Here is a 21,827-nt window from a genome sequence, read left to right as displayed (position 1 = left end):
TCACTTATTGTTCTAATCAATTCTTTAGTATATTTTTAAAAATATCAAACCCAATCTCCAGAAAGACTGTTATAAATTCTCTTTAATTATAGACAGCTTGATCATATAAAAGTTTTTGTTTTGTTTTTTTAAAATAAATCGTTTTATTATGACTTGGACTATTCATGACATGCTTGGACTTTCTGGTTTGTCCTGAACATACCTCTATCTTAACCAGTCATTCTATTTGAGGTGCAAATTAGCCATACAAGATTCTTTCTCATATAAAATTGTTTCTTTTTATGCTTTCTCACCAAAAAAACCCTTTATTTTTATATCTTTCTTTACATCTCTCTTATTTCATGGTTTCTTTTACCTTGTTTTATACGTAACTTTTAAATAAGCTTTGAATCAGACAAAAATTGTTCACCTTTTTAAAAGGACACTTTTTTCTTAGAATGCTTTCCTACAATATATTTCTGCTGGAAGGTGCTCAAATAATGAAATATCTATAATAAAACTTTAGATTCTAAATTATGACAAATTTGTCTACAAATATTTATCCTATTACATTTACCTAATTATTTTAATCATTTATCTAGATCATTTGTGAAAACTGCAATAGTCATTAGAAAACTGCAGTAGTCCATTGCAAAATTCTGAGACAGTGAAGAAGATGTGACCTAACTGACTCCATCTTGCTTCTAACCTTTACACCGTCCTTGTTCATTCCTGGTCTTTGGGAGAAACTTAGTTTAGCTTTTAGAAACAAAGATGATAACAGTCCTTTCCATCACAAACCTTACTGCTTGTGGACTAGACTGCTTAAGGCCACAAGATTAGAAGTTATGGCAATTATACTAAATAATTAGAGATGTAGCTATTTTCATTAAATTAGTATCAATGTCTTATTTATTAAAGATTACACAAGGAAAGATCATTCTGTCTTGGGTTGGGTTTATAGCTGTAACCCCTATGCCAGACTTTAACACCTTATAGTATTTGGCAGGGATAAATATGAAATTGCTTGATAAATAAATGCAAACAAAAATGCATGGTGGCATTTCTTAAGACATTTCTAACATTACTAATAATTTTAAAGCTAGCTTATTAAAGATTTTACTTATGTAAACTTGAAAAAGTATTTGACTAGTCTTTTCCTGATAAAGTATGGATTCAAGTACTTTTATCTTCTTAAGCCAATTAATTAGAGCTCTTTTATATATTTTCAGTAATAAAACATTGTGTACACACGTAGATGTGTTAGGCTGATCAAAGTACATCTTATAGATTCATAAAGACTCTTCCCCCCCCACCCCATTTTAAACTTTCAAATTCTTGATAACTTGTTTTTCAATCCTAGGTAGTTGTTACCTAAATAGCTTTAAATTTGCATATTAAAGGAAACAACTCAGGTGAAACAAATAGCAAAATTTATGTCGTAAGGTATGGAGAGAAAATACCTGATGTGCTTGAGGGAAATTAAAACGGATCTAATCACCAGTTAAACGTACAATTATAGATATTATAAAGGTCTTTTAAGTGTATATATACACACAGACATAGATCCTATACCTTTTGCTTCAGACTTTTAGCCGTGAGATAAATACAAATTCACAGACTTGCAGAAAGAACCAGTTGGATCCAAGCAGTGGTTTTTATCTTAATAGAAAAATAACAGTGGATTTAAAACCAGCAGAAAATAAAAAGAGAGAAAAAGAGGATTTAGCAACTCTGTAGTTTGCAGGTTGACCTTAGGGCTCTTTTTCCTTAATGTAAATGTGCACAAAGACCATATTACTGAAGCCACCTTGTTGTCTGGGGTAATACCCAAGGTTCATCATCTCACGGCCACAGAGATCAAGGACACAGACACACAAAGAGTGAGGTTAAGAGTGGTAATTTAATAGGTGAAAGAAAGACAGTAGTGCTCTGCTACAGAAAGGGGTCCTGAAAAATGGGTTGCCAGATTTGTGGTGACATGCAAGGGGTGTTTTATAGATGAGCTGGTGGTGAGGTGGTATCTGATCTATATAGCACATGGAAAACTGGTTAGGACCAGGTATGCCATTTGCATAGGGTGCAAATTTCTGGCAGCCCCCACTCTAATCTTTTATTATGCAGTTGGGCTCTCTGCCTGAGCTGTGCCATGTTGCCCATTTCTTTCTTACTGTACATGCACTAACAAAAACAGGGAAGATGGAGCTTCCATGGTGGACATGCCTGGCTCCCAGGTATCCGTTTTCTGTTGACGGAGCTGCCAGCATTCCCTTCCAGTTTGCTTATCTGTGTTTGTAGCTCAATTTTTCAGACTGCTCTTTGTTAGGAAAAAAATAATAATTTCTTGGGCTATTTTTTGTTAGAAAGGAACTTTGCCAAGGACTTTTTGTCCTCACTATCTGCCTAAATAATTTCTTTCATGTATCTTGTATCATTACTTCCATTTTACATAAACTCTGGCAAGTAGAGGTGCCATAAAACCTACCGAGTGCTTGAAAGGGGGTCCTTTTTGTTTTCTTCTCATTCTTAGATTATTTCCCACTTTTTTTTTTCTTAAAAGGAGGAACTGAGCTGTGACCTAGGATTTTTTTTTTTTTTTTTTTTTAAGATTGGGTTTCACCATGTTGGTCAGGCTGGTCTTGAACTCCAGACCTCAGGTCATCTGCCCATCTTCGCCTCCAAAGTGCTTGGATTACAGGCGTGAGCCACCACGCCCGGCCGGCCTAGGATTTTTGTGTGGTGGATCAATGTGTGCTGCTTGTGGACAGGACTCCACAGAGTGTCAGCGCTGAATCATTTCTGCACTCTTAGGTTTCTCAGTTTCTCTCTTCCAGAGTTCTGTGACCTCTGAGAGAGCTCAAAATGCTGGGTGATCAGCCCTTACGTGTGTTTCCTGGGTGAACCTTTTTAAAAAATTAACTTGTTAGGGATTTCCCTGTGGGGCTGCTGTATATCACTGGGGGGGGGGGGGTCGCTGCAGGTGTCAACCCACCAGACATTCCCATGAGGCTCCTGGTCACCCGGGTTGCCTTTTCGCTGGGAGGAGCAAATGCCCTTTCTCTTTGGAGCTGAGAAAACTGTCTCTCTTACCTGTGAAAACAACAGCTCAGTTTCTCGCTCCATTGCCCACAGATAAGCTAAAATCAAGATTAATTTTGGGAGAAAAAAGAAATAGAGAAGATCCCCTTAGGATGCATTTCTGAACTAGCATTAGGATCCTTAAACAACACCTTCCTAGGAGAGAAAAAAACAGCAGCCAAGACCACTTCCTGTAAACTGTGTTCAGTGACTCTTGCTTTGTAGCTCTCTGCCATTATACGCACCATGGTCAAATCCTCTTATGGTACAAGGTAATCTCTGGTGCCCCTAAAGCCAAAGAGGTCAGGTCAGACAATACAGGAAAACAGAGCTTTAGACCTAAGAAGAATCTGTCCATGCCTCTTGGAACTCCACAAAGAAAGCAGAACACGCCAAAAGGGGTGAGTGGCACCTTTGTTCTGAATTCTTGAAAGGGGTTCAAGTCATTATAAATCCCTAGATTTTTTTTTTTTGGTACTGCAGATGGCAACGGGGGAAGGAGGTATAAGGTAGAAGGAAAGTAAAGGAAAGAACATTTGTTTGTTTGTTTGAGACAGGAAGCAAATTACAGAAACCAAGCGCACTGTTTTTGTTTTTTTCCTCTTGCATCTGCGAAGAATTTTAGCCAAATTAGAGAAGGTTACATTTGGAATTCTTAATAAGATTTGATCCAAGTGAGGTAGAGTTGGTCAAATCTGTTAGGAGAAAGACCGGAACAAACAACAACGACAACAAAAACCCTAACAATATTATCACGGTGTGCTCTAATGGTAAGGAGGAATTAAGACCAGATGGCTGTAACCCTAATTCAGCGACTTACCTCGGGATAGGTCTTAGGCCAAAAACTCCTTTCTACCACGCTAGAAGCAGGAGGAAACAAACAGAAAAAACAAAACTTGTATTCATATTCCCTGCTGGGAGTGAGCTCAAACTCCATAGAGGAGTTACCTGCCTTCCTTCTGTCGTCATGGAAACAGGAAATCTTGCCTTCCTTGCTGGAAGCAAGTAAAACTCTAATAAAAGGGGGAGTTGTACAGCAAGATAAACTTTAGATCTTGACTATATTTGGGGAGATCAGGGATTCTCTGGAGGGGTACTCCCAGACCTCAGCTAATTGTCCTGTTGGTTTGAGCCATAAAATTAGCTCATGCTAGTGCCAAGCACTGATAGGAGATTTGTTAAGGTCAGGGGTATTTCCACTCAGAATCTCTCCATGGTTACCAAAATGTGAACCCTGAAAATCTGAGACAGGTTTCAGTTAATTTAGAATGTTTATTTTGCCAAAGTTGGGGACACACACCCATGACACAGCCTCAAGAGGTCCTGACGATATGTGCCCAGGGAGGTCGGAGCAGTTTGGTTTTATACATTTTAGGGAGACACGAGATATCAATCAATATATGCAAGATAAACTTTGGTTCTGTCTGGTAGGGTGGGGCAACTTGAAGCAAAGGTGGAAAGACTTGAAGCTGGAAGGGGGCTTCCAGGTCATAGGTAGACAAGAAACAAATGGTTGCATTCTTTTGAGTTTCTGATTAGTCTTTCCTAAGGAGGCAGTCAGACTGAGCAGAGAGGGATGACTGAATAGAATGGGAGGCAGGTTTGCCCTAAGCAGTTCGTAGCTTGAGTGATTTTTGGGGCCCCAAGATTTATTTTCCTTTCACAGTTTTACGTCTGTCTTTGAGGGAAAGAGAAAAGGAAAGTGGCTGTGGTTTCTGTGACCTTTGAGGAAGGATTCTAGTTTCTATGGCTGTCCTCAGGGGAGCATAAGGCACCAGAGTCAAGAGCGTAGGATAAATTGAGAGAAACTTTTGTTTCTGAAGATATTTCTTTTCTTTTTCTTTTCCTTTCCCTTTCCTTCTCTTTCTTCCTTCTCTTCATTCATTTCTTGTTCTTCTCCCTTCCTTCCCTCCCATCCTCCCTCCTTCCCTCCCTCCCTTTCTCTTTTCTTTTTCTTTTTCTTTCTTTTCTTTCTTTTTTTGAGAGAGAGAGTCACTGGGATGGAGTGCAATGGTCTGATCTTGGCTCACTGCAACCTCCACTTCCCAGGTTCAAGTGATTCTCATGCTTCAGCCTCCCAAGTAGCTGAGATTACAGGCGGGTGGCACTATACCCAGCTACTTTTTTTGTATTTTTAGTAGAGATGAGGTTTCATCATGTTGGTCAGGCTGGTCTTGAGCTCCTGACCTCAGGTAATTTGCCTGCCTTGGCCTCCCAAAGTGCAGGGATTACAGGCGTGAGCTACCACACCCACCTGGCAGCTCCTGAGGGTGTTTCTGAGGCTTTTATTTTAAGGTATTGTTTTCTGAGCCCCAATAGTTTCATGCCCTACTTTTTAAACAAGTAAACCTGCAGGGATTTAAATGATTTTGGTAGATTTGCTCTTTAAAATTAAAGGCCTTTAATTTTAAAGGTGGCGGGTGAAGAAGAAGGTAAAGCACTGGAGAGCAAGAACTTGTTTAAACCAAAAACAGTATTTATTGCTCACTCTGCCTTCAATTCTACCTTGATTAGGTGGTAGAAGGGAAAATGTTTACCCTTCTGCTATGTCAGCACTATAAAACCCGAGAACTACATTTTGTGAAATAATAAAACTACATTTTCAGGTTTTATTGTGAAATTAAGGGAAAACAGAAGTACCGCTAGCCTGCCATGTGCCACTGTCCCTAATCACAAGAGATGTTTAGAGGTACCAGCTGTGGGCTTCGTTTCTTGTTTTGCTTCAGAATCACAAGCTAATCATTAGCTTTCCTGCTCCCCTGCACTTTCCAGAGCTCTGGTCAGAAGAGGCAGGCAGGGGTATTTACTCAGCATACTCCTCCGGAGATCCTTTTGCTTGCCAGTTGGAAGCTTCTGGTGTCTGGCAGATGCAGCTCAGTGGAGCACCAGGGGCTGCATATGCTCACTGAGCCAGTGGTGGGTTAAAACCCCCAGGTTGTTTGTTGAACTTCATGCATCGGTTTGCTAAGGCTGCCATAACAAGGTTCCACAGACCGAGTAGCTTAAAAAAAAAACCAGCAGTGTATTGTCTCAGAGTTCTGGAGGCTAGCACTCTGAGATCAAGGTGTTGGCAGAATTGGTTCTCTGAGACTGAAGGAGAATCTGTTCTGTGCCTTCTTCCTAACTGTCTTGGTGGGTTGCTGGTTCCTTTTGGTATTCCTTGGCTTGTAGGCCCATCCCCCTAATCTCTGCCTGCACCTTCACATTTGTTTCTGTGTACACCTATCATATTGATTTAGAGCTTACTCTAATGACCTCATTTGAATTTGATTACCTCTCTAAAGACGCTGTCTCCATAAAATGTCACATTCTGAAGTACTGAGGCTTAGAACTTCAATAGGTCTTTTTTTGGGGGAACACAATTAAACCTAACAGGAAGGATGAGGCTACTGCCATTTGTAATCTTCTCTGTAGAATTGCAGGACCACTCAAAGAGGTCCTGCGGGGGGAGGCAAGTCACAGGTGGGGAGAAGGGAGAGTTGGAGAACTTGCTGATGGGAACAGACTTAAAGTGTCCCGTCCTAGTGGGATCTTGGAAGTCGTTGTACAGGGTCCCAGACTTCGGTTTTTCATCCTCACAAACTGGCAGAATTCCTGAGCCCCGTGTTGTGAAGGGGGGCACAGAACTGTTTTAAGGGTGTACAGATGCTCCCCTTCAGGTGTTGCTTATTGTCTGCTAGGGAAGTTGGGAGAATCCCAGGGCTTGCAGAAGTTGAGGGTGGGGTTACGGGGATATGTAGGGGAATCACAGTGGGCCTCCCAGCTGCAGAAATAGACAGTGCTCACCAACCAGGCTTTGGTCAGGCTTTGGTCAGGCACTGGGGTTGCTGGCTGGTGGTTGTGGTGAGGAGGCATAGCTCAGCTGGTTGTAATGATCATTTAAGGCAAGCTTGTCCAACTGGTGGCCCAAGATGGCTTTGAATGTGGTCCAACACAAATTAATAAACTTTCTTAAAACATTGAGGTAGGGGTGTGTGTGTGTGTGTGTGTGTGTGTGTGTGTGTGTGTGTGTGTTTCTTTTATTTAGCTCGCTAGCTATTGTTAGTGTTAGTGTATTTTATGTGTGGCCCAGGACAGTTCTTTCAGTGTGGCCCAGGGAAACCAAAAGACTGGACACCCCCCTAATTTAAGGTATATACATTTACATAAGAATATAGAGGCCCTTGTGCATGGAGAGTGTGTTAACTATCTTTGGTGTCCGGTATGGTGCCTGGCATGCCACAAATGTTCAAAGAATTAATGCTACATTCATGTAAGTATATGGTAGAGAAGAAGTAGAGATAATGTGCCTTTTAGGGGAAGGAGAGCCAACTCCTTGTCCAGGACATGACAGCTATTTTTGAAATGTCCTTTTCAGTTAGCAGTGTGGTTTTTTTTTTGTTTTTGAGACAGAGTCTCGCTCTGTCACCCAGGCTGAAGTGCATTGGTGTGATCTCAGCTCACTGCAACCTCCACCTCCTGGGCTCAGCTGATCCTCCTGCTTCAGCCTCCTGAGTAGCTGGGATTATAGGTGGGCACCATGATGTCCAGCTAATTTTTGTATTTTTAGTAGAGACAGGGTTTCATCATGTGGTCAGGCTGGTCTCGAACTCCTGGCCTCAAGTGATCCACCCACCTCGACTTCCCAAAGTGCTGGGATATGGGTATGAGCCACAGTGCCCAGCTATTAGATGTGTTAGTGATTGACTTAATACCCCATGTGAGAGAGGAGAGAGAGAAAGAGAAGTATGCCACTCTGCACCCTTACCCCTGCCCTCCCTCTGCAGTGTTATAATCTCAGAAGTGTCATATCATCACCTCTGCTTTGTGCCTCCCATTGGTCACACAGACCAACTCTGGGACAGCGTGGGAAGGGATGACCCAAAGGGATGAATATCAGGAGGTGAGGATTATTGGGGCCATCTTTCAGGCCACTCTCCAATGTTTTTATAGTCTCAGATCTGAAGTTAGGTTTCTCTAATGCTTCTTTTATTTTATATTTTTAAACGTTAAAGTTCAGGGGTACATGTGTGGAGGTTTGTTATATAAGTAAACTCATGTCATGGGGGTTTGTTGTACAGATTATTTTGTCACCCAGGTGTTAAGCCTAGTACCCACTTAGTTATTTTTCCTGATCCTCTCCCTCCACCCACCCTTCACCCTCTGTCCTTCGGTTGGCCCCAGTGTGTGTTGTTACCCTCTATTAGCTCCCACTTACAAGGGAGAACATGTGGTATTTGGTTATTTGTTCCTGCATCAGTTTGCTATGGATAATGGCCTCCGGCTCCATCCATGTTCCTGAAAAGGAAATGAGCTCCTTTTTTTTTTTTTTTTAATGGCTGCATAGTTCTAATAGTACTTTTGGAGAAATGTAAGAATTAAAAAATAATCTAGCAATACTGTTTTGGGTATTTTCCTTTTCAGTATACATTTCTCAAGTACAAAATAATAATTTTTTTTTAACTTGCTTATTCGGCCAGCATTTTATTTTAGCTTTTTATTATGGAAAATTTCAAAGTTTGGAAAGAGAGAACAATAAAATGAACTTCCGTGTACTCAGCACCCAGTTTCAATAATTATCAGTTCACAGCCAGTCCTGTTTCATCCATACCTAAATAGTGCTCCGGCCTCTTGCTATTTCAAAACAAATTCCAGGCATAATATCATTTCATTGAATATATTTCATATGTCTCTCTGAAAATGGGAGTCTTTTGAATATCACAACAGTACTAACAAAAGGCAATAATTTCTAATAACATCAATAATTTTTAATAACATCAGATCTGGGGTTCAAAGTTTTTCTATTGTCTTATCCTTTAAAAATATACTCTTTAGTTTGTTTGAATCAGTATCCAACATTACAATTTTCAAGATCTTTATGCTTTAGTCTTAGAGTCTTAGGATTTTAGATTAGAAGGTTGGCCTTGGTCATTTCATCTGTCTCTACCTTTTTATAGATGAGAAAATTTGCCAGGGGTCACAGGGCTGGCTCATTTAAGATTAGAACCTGTACCTGCTGATAGTTAATCTCAGGTGCTTTTCATTTTAATTGGAAAATGTTGTGAAGGTATGTCTTTACAAAAAAGTTTTCCATCCTTTGGTTTCTGTGCATTATAAGCAATGACACGAACATAAACCTGCATCACTGTGACTTGGGTGTTCAAACATGAAGGTTTGAGACCTTTATTCCAGCCACGAATCCTGCTCAGAGCCATGTGATGGCTGTAATCACCACTCTCCCCTTTTGTCACCTTTTAAAAAAGGTTAGCTCAGAGGCACGATTATAAAGTCAGTGGTTGCTGACTTATTTTACAAACATCCTAAGTCTCTCACAGTCCACTGTGCTAAATTTGCTGACTTCCTCACTTAGTTCCTCTGGATTCTGGCATTTTTAAGTGTATGTATTCTTTTCTTCATATTTACTTAACAGTATGGGCTGGAAATCACTCCGTGTCAATTCAGAATGATCTTCCTCAGTCTTTTTTTTTGTACCATTGGATTGCTTTAAAAGCTTTTTTGACATTTTGTGTATTTGGTTCTATGTTAGGAATTTTTTATCATGCTTGTTTTGCCAGAAGCTTTAGGATGCCATGGCATTCTCTTTTGTTGTGAGTCACTGAGGAGGAGCTCTTAGCTTTGCATTGGAACATGGTCTTTGCTGTGCTGTTTGCCTCTTTCCAGCTCCCAGGTTTAATCAGCAGTTAGTTTTACCATTCATGGGGCTAGATCTCCTACCTCTTGGTGGGCCATGCTGGATTTTGGGAGAGAGCCTGGGCAGGATGTGGAACGCTTAAATCCAAAAGAATTCTGAGAATCCTTGCCATGAGCTCAAGTAAATGATCATTGCTGCTCTTCCCTGTCCTCCACAGGCCCGTCAGCTCATCCTGCAGTATGGCTTGACCCTCAGTGACCTGGATCGACACCCAGAGGTAAGATCACCACTTAGAGGCAGACTGCTGAGTGTTTCTCTCCACTTTTTCATGGCTGTCACTTGTTTGTGGGTTCCAGATGTCTTGTCAAATCTAGGGAAAATGTCAGTTGCATTAAGTGTTCTCCTGGGACCCTGAGTGTTAATTCTGGCTGAGGTCACAAGTGCCGAGGTGGTTTGTTTTTACCCCATTCCTTGTGGTTTAACCATGAGGGGTCAGTGTGAATGTAGTGAAGGGAAGTGGGCCCAGGGCTGCATCGAGGGCTTCTTCAGGTCTTTGTACAGAGATTTAAGAGTGAGCCAGCTCATGGAGCTTGCCCCTAAGTGGAGGTAAGGAAGATTCATCTGAGGCAGCCATGGACATTTGAAAACATAGTAAGTTTTGTGGTAAAGACTAACACAGGGGCAGTCCAGAGGAGACTGCAGTTGGTGAGGGTGAGCAGCATCACGTACCCTAGCTGGCATTTTCTGAGCCATTATTATGTACCAACTTTTTCTGATTGCTGTACCTGTATTAAATTGTTTATTCTCCAGTATTCTTGAAAATAGGGTACCATAATTTTCCCATTTTATAGATGTGAAAAAGGCATTGAAAGGGTAAGTCATACTCCTCAGGCCAGTTTTTAAGTGACAGAATCAGAATTTGAACTCAGACATCTATTCTAGATTAGCGCCAGTTAGAAGAGTTTCATGGGAAGAGGTAAAGTTTGAATTGAGCTGTAAAGGTCAAGTGGCAAGGGCAGTAGAGAACATTCCAGAGAATGGTAGGTGGGAACCATAGGAACAGCTCCACCTGGGTGTGTGGCTATATGGACATTGCTCAGACTGGCTGGGGTGATAGGACAGAGTGAATGGACTGCATTGGTGCCTGGTGGGGAGAGGGAAAACAAAGCTGGATAGGAAAAGTGGGGTAGTTTAATGGCACCTGGAAAACCAGTCTGGGGGTTGAGACTTGATGGTGACCTGGTGACCCACGTTTCTGTGGTACACATGGGCCTCACAGGGGTTAGTAGGAACTATGGGAAGAACTTGGGGATTTCTGTGGGCAGAGTCAGGGGCACAGGCTGATCACGTGTTCAGCAGCTGTGAAGAGAGTGGTTTGGGCTGAAGGTGGGCCTGGAGCCCGGACAGAAAAGGTTGCCACTTTCCATACCCCAGAGAATTGCCACAGTGCAGCTTGGCTCTGGGGTTAATGCAGGCTTGGGGAAGGCAGTGCCAGCTATAACTTCAGACAAAGGCCAGAATCTGTAAAAGGCTGGAAGCAAGCCTGACCCATGTGGAACTTTATTTTTTTTTTTTAGTAGTCCTATTGCAGTAGGAACTGTATTTTTATACCTGTGCCATGCCAGCCATACCAAGCAATTTAGTAACTGTACCATGAATAGACCCTGCATACTGCTTGCTGTCTTTAAAAATGTACTTGGGGTTCCTACATTGTCCCTGCAGAGTACCATGAGTGATGAGAAATGTGTCACTTTCTTGATTTTGAATTTTGAAAGCTAGATGAACTCGTTTGCCCCTCAGCTGCTTTTGGGGCTTGTGGTGGAGCTTCCTAAGTGAGCCCAGACAAGTGGGGTCTTGGTGGCAATGCCCCAAATAATTTCCAGTTCAGGAACACATCAACTTCCTTATGTATCTCTTCATTTGATCTTGATGTCCAGTTGAAATTGCCTGTGAGTTTGCTCACAGTTAGTAGAGACTTCTGAATCAGTTTTTTTCTTTGGCATTTTCCTCACCGTCATTGGAATTTAGTAGCACAGATATTACTATATTGGCCCTTTGGTGGGCCAAAACTCATTGTAATGTCTAAGATTTTTTATTCCCCCAAAAACAACCAGTATTTGCCTCTTGTGGCGGTGGTACCACACTGCAAATGCATGCTCTAAATAACTGCAGCTTGACCACAGAGAAGCCCCTCAACGAGAAAAGGGAACATAGTCTTGTGGGTAAAAACTGTACCAGGTTAGAGTCCCAAGCTCTGTGCTGTTTCCCTTTGATCCTAGTGGAGCAGCTTAACCTCTTGCAGCTCAATTTTTTGATTTGTTAAATGGGAGTACTAGAATTAGTTAATGGGGCTGCTGAGTATCTGAGGAGCTATTGCATGCTCTAACTTAGCACAGAGCATCCCCTTCAGTGGTTTCTGTATCTTTACTTTCCCCCCATACAGATCGACCTTGCCATCGATGGTGCTGATGAAGTAGATGCTGATCTCAATCTCATCAAGGGCGGCGGGTGAGTGTTGAGGGGCTTTCGTGCTAAAGAGTATCTGCCTGTTAATCTTTAGCAAAGCAATATGGATACAGAATAAACAGTTGCCTCTGTGACATATGCAAGTTTGTCTTTCTCCTAGGATGTTGATAGCATATGGCCTTAGACCCAGCTCAGCATTTCTGGTCATTAGCAGCAATTTAGTGACAACCTGGGCCTCTTTAGTGAGATTATTTATCGTAATGGATTCTCTGTGGATCTGTGGATTTCGTTGATTGAAGCTTTAAAAACTTATACGGCAAATCAAAATTATACTGGGCTAGATTGTTAGGTCTGTGGGTACCCCTGTGTGACTTTTGCTTTAAAGCTGTGCTAACCTCTGTGAGCAGTTAGGGTTATTATTTGTTCCTTTGGAAAACATTAATCGGGTATTTCTTCAGTGCTGATTTGGGAAGTGATGGGAATGGTGAGTTGAAAAACATGAAATTCTGTTCTGCTGGTTCCTATAATCAAGCAGACTATTGAGTGATACAGCATTTGTTTAAATCACTTTCCTGTCAACTGCAGAAGTGAGATAATTTAGCTGCTAAACCTTAGAGGTAGAATTGGACCCACATCTGCTGATTCAGTGCTCTGGGCTCTCCCCACTTCATTGCCCTCATTGGCAAATAGTCTATAGGACAGGTTGTCCAAAGCATGCCCTCCTCAGCTTCTAGACCCTCCCATTCATGCCATCTTCAGCTGACGTCTCCTTGAACACAATGCTTCCTCTCAGATGCATTTGGATGGAATTATGCCTTGCCTGAATGGGAACCTTGTCTGCTTTCTAGGTTTCTCCTAGACACAGGGTAATGCTTCTATAGTCCGTTTACTGGCAGCAGCATGATGGCATTGGGGCTGTCCGTTTAAAAATTAAAAGTTTAATTTCTCTTTAAGTGTCGGGATTGAGTAGATTTGGGATTCCTGTATTTGACCTTAGTTCCCAAACTGAGATTTTTTTCTTACTCCTGTGTTCATTTCCTTCTTTCCTATCCGCAGAGGCTGCCTAACCCAGGAGAAGATTGTGGCTGGCTATGCTAGTCGCTTCATCGTGATCGCTGATTTTAGGTACAGTTTCTGGTGTCTGAACTGCCAACTGACGAGGCAGATTGCACCCCCAAGCCTCATCTTCATTTTACTGAAAGAGGAAATGGAGAGCTGCGGGAACTCTGGCTCTCTGAGACTGATGGCTAGGGCTTAGTACAGTATCTAGTATCTAGGAGGCCTTATGTTCTGCTTCCAGGCTGAAGGTTGATGTTGCTGATTACATCACTGTTATCTACAGCCAGGATCTCTAACACTGTTTCATGTGTTCAGTGGAAGGGGGAAACAGCTTGTCACCCTGTTAGCAGAGCATGCTCTCATGTGTCATGTCACTCACTGGATCCTCACAGGGAGCCTCAGAGGAAACAGGGTGTGCCCTGCCTACCAGCAGTGACTCAGCATGCCCTGCTTCTTCTTGGGTCATGGTTTGCCGCACGTGACTGTTGTCATTGATGGTCTTTGACTGGACAAGGAGTCTGGTCAGAAGCACTTGTGCTGAGCATATTAATTTCAAATATGTGTATGTGTGTATTTACTTGCGAAATATAGCCATAGGACAAGCGTAAATATTAAATCCCTACATACCCACAAGCCTGCAATATCAGATTTTAACATTTTTATCATATTTATTTCAGATAGCTCTTTTCCTATATAGTGAAGCAGCTAATTCATTTGAAGCCCCATGTATACTGCCCTTGATCACTTTCCTTGCCTTCCTACCATATAATTAATCCCATTCCTGAATTTGGTGTTTGCCTGTACTGTTGAGCTTATTTACTTTCATTGTACTTTTTGACTCCTTTCCAGGAAAGATTCGAAGAATCTTGGTGATCAGTGGCACAAGGGAATCCCCATTGAGGTCATCCCAATGGCCTACGTCCCGGTGAGCCGAGCTGTGAGCCAGAAGTTTGGGGGCGTGGTTGAACTTCGAATGGCTGTCAACAAGGCTGTGAGTGGCCTGACTGGGCCTGGGGTGTGTTGGGTGCACTCAAGTTTTCAGTGTGGTATCCTCCCTTCTGTTCCAGTTGAGTTTTATTTATTTTTTTTAATTGATGTCTTTGTTTATTTTTAGAGAATTGGCTTTGTGTTAGTTTCTGTATTCAAACTCATGTAGACAAGACCACACTTAATACAGTGCATCTACTCTGTAAAGATAGGGGAATGATTCTTTCTCTGTCCCTCAGGTTCTGACATTGTCAGGTGATCTGACCTTTGTGCTTGAGCCCTGGAACACCTTGATTAGCAGCTGTTAAACACTGGCTTTGGGAACCTGTTTGGAGCAGAAAGTCTTTTAGGTTCCATGATGTAACTTCTTTTCTCCCTCCTCTTTCCTCTCATTCTGTGGTTAAATGTGACAAGAAGTAGAATTTCTTGGGGTATGTGAACTCTTCCCCAGGAATACACTCCAGATGGTCCAAATTTTTCGTGTTTCTCTTTAGCTTCCAAAGTGGATTGCACAGAACTTTCCCCTCTTTTTAAACTTAAACAAGCAAAGACAGTAATCCAGAAGCTAACTAGAGTTACATATGTAACTACATAATAAGTTTGGAGGATATAGAAAAGATGTTACCATACCCTGATACATTTTTATTTTGATATATTTTGTCCGCAGTGTTTCAGTGACTTTTATATAAACTAGTTCTATTCCTAGTGGTTGTACAGTGTGCTCTGACGTTCAGACTGACGTTGAGACTGTCGGCGCATGAAGTAAATGCAACACAAAATGGAGAAGTCGTTTGACCTTGACCCTGCCAGAGTTCTTATTTGAAAGCCACGTTGCTGCTAGTGTTCTTACTATCTTTTGAACTCTTGTTTCTTGCCCTTTTTCTTATTAGCCAAGTAGTAATTTAAGGAAGTAGGTAAGAACAATGAATGGAGCAACTTAAGGAAGTAAGAACAATGAACCAGAAATCAGATAGGAATGTGGTAATAATTGTGACATGTTCACATGGTCATAGTGGGAGCTCATGTGAGTAAAAATAACTTGATACTTTTGTTAAGAGGCTTGTATTCTATCTCAAAAAAAAAAGACTCCAATCTAAGTTGGATTTCAAAGCTCCTGCTTATTACTATTTCACAACACACCTTCTAGAAAGCACAAAGTAGGAGCTGGTTAAAATGCAGACTTGTCTTTGGTTATCCCTTCTACTTTCCTGTCCTTCGCTGCCTACTTGTATCTTCATCCTTGGTCACTGTGGAAAATTACCTTCTAGGGTCCTGTGGTGACAGATAATGGGAATTTTATCTTGGACTGGAAGTTTGACCGGGTACACAAATGGAGTGAAGTGAACACAGCTATCAAAATGATACCAGGTAACATGAGTGGCATTTACCAGGCATATACACCCATGCCCTTCATAACTGGCTCCTAAATCTGGCCACAGAAAGCATGATGGACATGGGCTTTGTAAGGCTTGGTTGGAAAGAAGAATTCCCTTTATACCGTGTTTGGGTTTTTAACTTCACCTCCTTTGCTGTATTCCCTTCCCCCAACAATTGTTGCTTACCTAGCAGCTTTGTTACTTGTGCATTTCACAGCCTGTTTGTGTTGGGATAGTCCTGAAGCTGATGGAAGTTTGGAGCGGGCTTGCCTTAAAATAAAGTCATTATCTCTGGGTAGAACCTTTCCTTCCAGGAGCTGAATTGTGACCTCTTTTTGTGGGCTGTATTCTTAAGCAGGGGGGAAAGGTGACTCAGTTAATCCACATTCATTGGATGCATGGCCACAGGCAAGATGTTGTCCTGTGTGTTACAGGGGATACTTTAATCTAGAGGACGTGTAATCTGTCCTTAAGGAGAGTTGATGTAAACCTGGAGAAGTCTGTGTGTGTCTGTATAGAAGCCATGCCTACAGGTAAGACAGAATGTGCTAAATTCTACCAGAGGAATACTAAGAGTCTAGAGTGCACAAAAACTGTCTTCTTATGGGGAATGTGAAGATATTCTATAGTGTAGAGGTTGTTCTTCACCCATGCCATAGCATAATGTAAACTAGACATGGTGTTAAGTGTCTAAAAATGTTTCCTTTGATTCCCACTTTGGTGAGATAGTTATAGAGGAGGACACTGGCCGAGAAAGGTTAAGCCATTTGCCCAAAGACAGCAGCACCAAGATGGGCACCCCAAGTTGTTTGCCATTAGACCTTGAATGTTCAGTGCTCACTTGTGAAGCACCAGGTGAGGAGAGGCTATGTGAAATGAACATTTAGAGCCATGGGAAGCCTCTAATGCAGCTGTGCCAGGGAATAATGGAGTAAGAGCCAGCATGGGGCTCTACCTTAAGGATGTGTGGGCAGTGTAGAGATGAGTTATGAGGCTAGAGCCCTAATCCAGGCTGGAGGAAGTGGGCTCATACAGGGGAGTAAAAGGAGGAGGCAGTCTTGAGAGGTATCAGCTTCTTAGGATATTGTGAGACTAAGAATCTGACAGGCAGTATTCCTTATCATAGAGTATTCTTGGACCAGAACTGGCTGACAGAACCTATCAGGCCAGTTTAGTGGAGCAGACTATTCTGGATGAGGATCCTAACCTAGCTGTGCTCTGGCTTGTTACCTTTTAGCAGTTAGTTAACATCTCTGTGCCTGAGTTTCGTCCTGTATAGAAGGGGTTAATTTATAAGATTGTTGAGTAGATTAAATGAGTTAAAACAGTGCCCATCACAGAAGAGGATGTGTTTGTTGGTTGAATATATCCTTTGAAAGAAAGGTATTATTGTTACCATTTATTAAATATACTAAGATTCTGAGATACACCTGTGCTAGTTGGCATTGGAAATAGTGTAAATATAAGCTGTGTAATGAAAAGCTAATTCTTCTACTTCTACTTTCTTAATTTTTTGAGACCAGATCTCACTGTCACCCAGGCTGGCGTACAGTGGTGTGATCACAGCTCACTGCAGCGGTCACCTCCTGGGCTCAAACATTTCTCCTGTTTCAGCCTCCCCAGTAGGTGGGACTGCAGATGTACACCACCACGTCCGGCTAAGTTTTGAATTTTTGTAGAGATGGGATTTCACCATGTTGCCTAGGCTGGTCTTGAACTGGGCTCAAGGTCTGCCTTGGCCTCCCAAAGTGCCAGGATCACAGGTGTGAGCTGCTGTACCCGGCCCCAATTCTACTTTAGTCTGTTATTTTGTTTTAGTCTTTGACAGTCTTTTACCATGTTAAGTCAAAAAAGATGAGTTGGCTTATACTCATTCTCTTGGTTAGTGTTCTCTTTTTAATGGAAGAACTAAAGAGCCAAGAAGGTAGGAGGGAGATAAAATTTGCACATCACCGTTTGTAAAATGAGAGAGCTTGCCCTTGGTTATAATGCAAACAAACCCAGAGAGCCCCAGGAGGAAAGGGCTCAAAGGTGGGTGTGCTATAGGTGAATTTCTTGCATTGCCCACTAGGTGGCACTCTTGCTCCTGGTTAGACCTTTCTTGGCTTATTGATTCTGGGATATCCTCTGTAAGGAAATTTTCCTCATATGTGATTCTTCAAACAAAAGTGTGTAGCAGCTGCATCCTAGAGAAGTTCAGAGTTTTATTAGGAACTTAGAGTGAGGAAAATGATAAGAGGCTAGTTATTATATAATGCAGTATCTACAGGATGATCAGAGTGGTTTGCTGTATCTTTTCTCATTTTCTCTTTTCCTGATTGAGTCCATTAGATTCATGGCTGGACCAATATCAGGAGAAGAGAAGGAGGGTGAGTTTCCCTGTTTATCCCTGTTTCCATGTGCATTCATACGCAGTATGTGAGGGCGCTTAGAGGACAATTCTCTTGGATGTTTTGTTGGGTTCCATGCAGAGCGGAGTAACTCTCTATTGAAGGGCCAGGGCTACTGAAGTTCTTTCCTTTAGGTTCACATTTAGCATCCTCTGTCCTTTCCACTGTATTTTATTGGGGAGTTGGGGGAGGCCAGTCACACCCAGTGTCTCAGTAATTTAAAGAGAAGTTGCTCTAAAGTGGTACCTTAGACTGCTGCTCATTGATCTCTGCTCTTTCTTTAAAGCCTTTGCAGAGCCTGGTTTGACTCTTGTGGATCAGTAGAACCTTTCTCCTTATATTTCGGACATTTTGAAAAAAATGGGTCTCGAGTGGCTACTTTGCTTATCTTTGGTAGGATCCAGTTGCATAGGAACAGTTTGGTGCCAGGGACCTTTATTTATGTTCAGCAGCTCTTTGCTCTATCTGTTGGCTTTTTGTGCTGGATCACTACTCGATGTTATTTGTTCTATTTGTTTATTGGGAGCTGTCTTTGGGAGTTTTAAAATTTTTTAAATTTTTCAATAGTTGTTGGGAAACAGTTGATTTTGGCTACATGGGTAAGTTCTTTAGTGGTGATTTCTGAGATTTCGTTGCACCTGTCACCCAAGCACTGTACCCAATGTGTAGTCATTTGTTCCTCATCCCACTCCTACCCTTCCCCCTGAGTCCCCAGAGTCCATTGTATCATTCTTACACCTTTGCATCCTTATAGCTTAGATCCCACTTATAAGTAAGAACATACGATGTTTAGTTTTCCATCTCTGAATTACTTCACTTAGAATAATGGTCTCCAACTCCATCCAGGTTTCTGTGAATGCCATTATTTTATTCCTTTTTATGGCTGAGTAGTAGTCAATGGTGTGCGTATGTGTGTGTGTGTGTATGTATATCTACATATACAGCACATTTTCTTTGTCCACTTCTTGCTTGATGGGCATTTAGATAGGTTCCATATTGTTGAAATTGCAAGTTGTGCTGCTATAAACGTGTGTATACAAATGCCTTTTCATATAATGATTTCTTTTCTTCTGGGTAGATACCCAGTGGTGGGATTGCTGCATCAAATGGTAGTTCTACTATGAGTTCTTTAAGAAATCTCCACACTATTTTCCGTAGTGGTTGTACTAGTTTACATTCCCACCAGCAGTGTAGAAATATTCTCTTTTCACTGCATCCATGTCAACATGTATTATTTTTTGATTTTTTGATTATGGCCATTCTTGGGGGAGTAAGGTGGGATTGCTTTGTGGTTTTGATTTGCATTTCTCTGATCGTTAGTGATGTTGAGCATTTTTTCATATGTTTGTTGGCCATTTGCATATCTTCTTTTGAGAATTGTCTATTCATGTTCCTAGCCCACTTTTTGATGGGGTTTTTTCTTGCTAATTTGTTTGAGTTCCTTGTAGATTCTAGATATTCATCCTTTTTCAGATGTATAGATTGTGAAGATTTTCTCCCACTCTGTGGGCTTTCTGTTTATTCTGCTGACTGTTCCTTTTGCCTTGCAGAAGCTCTCTAGTTTAATTAAGTCCCACCTATTTATCTTTGTTTTTGTTGCATTTGCTTTTGGGTTCTTGGTAATGAAATCTTTGCCTAAGCCAATGTTTGGAAAGGTTTTTCCAATGTTATCTTCTAGAGTTTTTATAGTTTCAGGTCTTCAGTTTAAGTCTTTAATCCATCTTGGATTTTTTTTGTTTGAGGTAAGAGATGAGGATCCAGCTACATTCTTCTGCATGTGGCTTGCTGGTTATCCCAGCACCATTGTTGAATAGGGTGTCCTTTCCCCTCTTTATCTTTTTGTTTGCTTTGTTGAAGATCAGTTGACTGTATTTGGCTTTATCTCTGGCTTCTCTGTTTGATTCCATTGGTTAGTATGCCTGTTTTTATACCAGTACCATGCTATTTTGTTGACTATGACTTTATAATGTAGTTTGAAGTCAGATAATGTAGTGCCTCTAGATTTGTTCTTTTTGCTTAGTCTTGCTTTGGCTACGCAGGATCTTTGTTGTTTCCATATGAATTTTAAGATTTTTTTTTTCTAATTCTTTGAAGAATGATGGTGGTATTTTGATGGGAATTGCATTGAATTTGTAGATTGTTTTTGACGGTACATGGTCATTTTCACAATATTGATTCTATTCATCCATGAGCATGGGATAGGTCCCATTTCTTTGTGTTTTTTTTTTCAGCAGTGTTTTGTAGTTTTCCTTGTAGAGATTTTCACCTCCTTCATTGGGTATATTCCTAAGTATTTTATTTTTGCAGTTGTTGTAAAAGGGGTTGAGTTCTTTGATTCTCTACATGGTTGTTGTTATATAGCAGTGCCTCTGATTTGTACACATTAATTTTGTATCCTGAAACTTTACTGAATTCATTTATCAGATCTAAGAACTTTTTGGATGAGTCCTGAGGGTTTTCTAGGTATATAATCATATTATTAGTGAACAGCAACAGTTTGACTCTCTCTTTACTGATTTGGATGCCCTTTCTTTGTCTTGTCTGATGGCTCTGGCTAGGATTTCAGTAGTATGTTGAATAGAAGTGATGAAAGTGGGCATCCTTGTCTTGTTCTAGTTCTCAGGGGGAATGCCCTCAACTTTCCCCTTTCAGTATAAAACTGGTTGTAGGTTTGTCATAGATGGCTTTTATTACCTTTAGGTATGTCCCTTCTGTGCCGATTTTGCTGACAGTTTTAATAGTAAAGGGATGCTGGGTTTTGTCATATGCTTTTTCTTCATCTTTTGAGATGATCATATGACTTTTTAAAATTATTTATATGTGTATTACGTTTATTGACTTGCATGTGTTAAACCATCCCTGCATCCCTGGTATGAAACCTACTTGATCATGGTGTATTATCTTTTTGATATGTTGTTGGATTTTGTTAGCTAGTATTTTGTTGAGGGTTTTTGCATCTGTGTTCATCAGGTATATTGGTCTGTAGTTTTCTTTTTTTGTTATGATCTTTCCTGGTTTTGACATTAGGGTAATACTGCCTTCATAGAATGACTTAGAGAGGATTCCCCCTTTTTTCATCTCTTGGAATAGTTTCAGTAGGATTGGTACCAATTTTTTGAATGTCTGATAGAATTCAGCTGTGAATCCACTTGGTTCTGGTATTTTTTTGTTGACTTTTTTTTTATTACTGTTTCAGTATCCCTGCTTGTTATTGATTTGTTCAGAGTTTCTGTTTCTTCCTGCTTTAATCTAGGAGTGTTGCATATTTCCAGATTTTCTAGTTCATGCACATAAAGATGTTCATGAATGATCTTTTGTATTTCCATGGTTATAATATCTCCCATTTCATTTGTAATTGAGCTTATTTGGAGTTTTCTCTCTTCTTTTCGTGGTTAATCTTGCTAATTGTCTGTCCATTTTGTTTATGTTTTCAAAAAACCAGCCTTTTGTTTCATTTATCTTTTGTATTTTTTGTTTGTTTTAATTTCATTTAGTTCTGCTCTTATCTTGGTTATTTCTTTTCTTCTGCTGGTTTTGAGTTTGGTTTGTTCTTGTTTCTCTAGTGCCTTGAGTTGTGACTTCAGATTGTCTGTTTATGCTCTTTCAGACTTTTTGGTATAGGCATTTAAGGCTATGAGCTTTCCTCTTAGCACTGCTTTTGCTGTATCCCAGAGGTTTTGATAGGTTGTATCACTATTATTATTAAGTTCAAATAATTTTTAAATTTCCATCTTGATTTCATTGTTGACCCAGAGAACATTCAGGACCAGATTATTTAATTTTCATGTATTTGTATAGTTCTGAGGGTTCCTTTTGGAGTTGATTTCCAATTTATTTTAATTATGTCTGTGAGATTACTTG

The 21,827-nt window shown here is 40.8% G+C and overlaps 1 protein-coding gene across 1 annotated transcript in view; it reads left to right on the top strand.

Moving 5' to 3' along the window:
- The window catches only part of RPIA (ribose 5-phosphate isomerase A), a 57,666-nt gene that overhangs the window by 29,330 nt on the left and 6,509 nt on the right, over positions 1-21,827 (top strand). Inside the window, exons 4-8 of the mRNA XM_002757521.6 lie at positions 9,906-9,965; positions 12,132-12,196; positions 13,211-13,279; positions 14,063-14,204; positions 15,469-15,568. Of these exons, the coding sequence (XP_002757567.1) occupies positions 9,906-9,965; positions 12,132-12,196; positions 13,211-13,279; positions 14,063-14,204; positions 15,469-15,568 (436 nt within the window). The remainder of the gene's footprint in view (positions 1-9,905; positions 9,966-12,131; positions 12,197-13,210; positions 13,280-14,062; positions 14,205-15,468; positions 15,569-21,827) is intronic.

This window comes from Callithrix jacchus, chromosome 14, assembly GCF_049354715.1.
Source record: "Callithrix jacchus isolate 240 chromosome 14, calJac240_pri, whole genome shotgun sequence".
NCBI classification, from domain to species: Eukaryota; Metazoa; Chordata; class Mammalia; order Primates; family Cebidae; genus Callithrix; species Callithrix jacchus.
The sequence above is the reverse complement of the archived record's forward strand: the minus strand, read 5'-3'. Positions and strand labels throughout refer to the sequence as shown.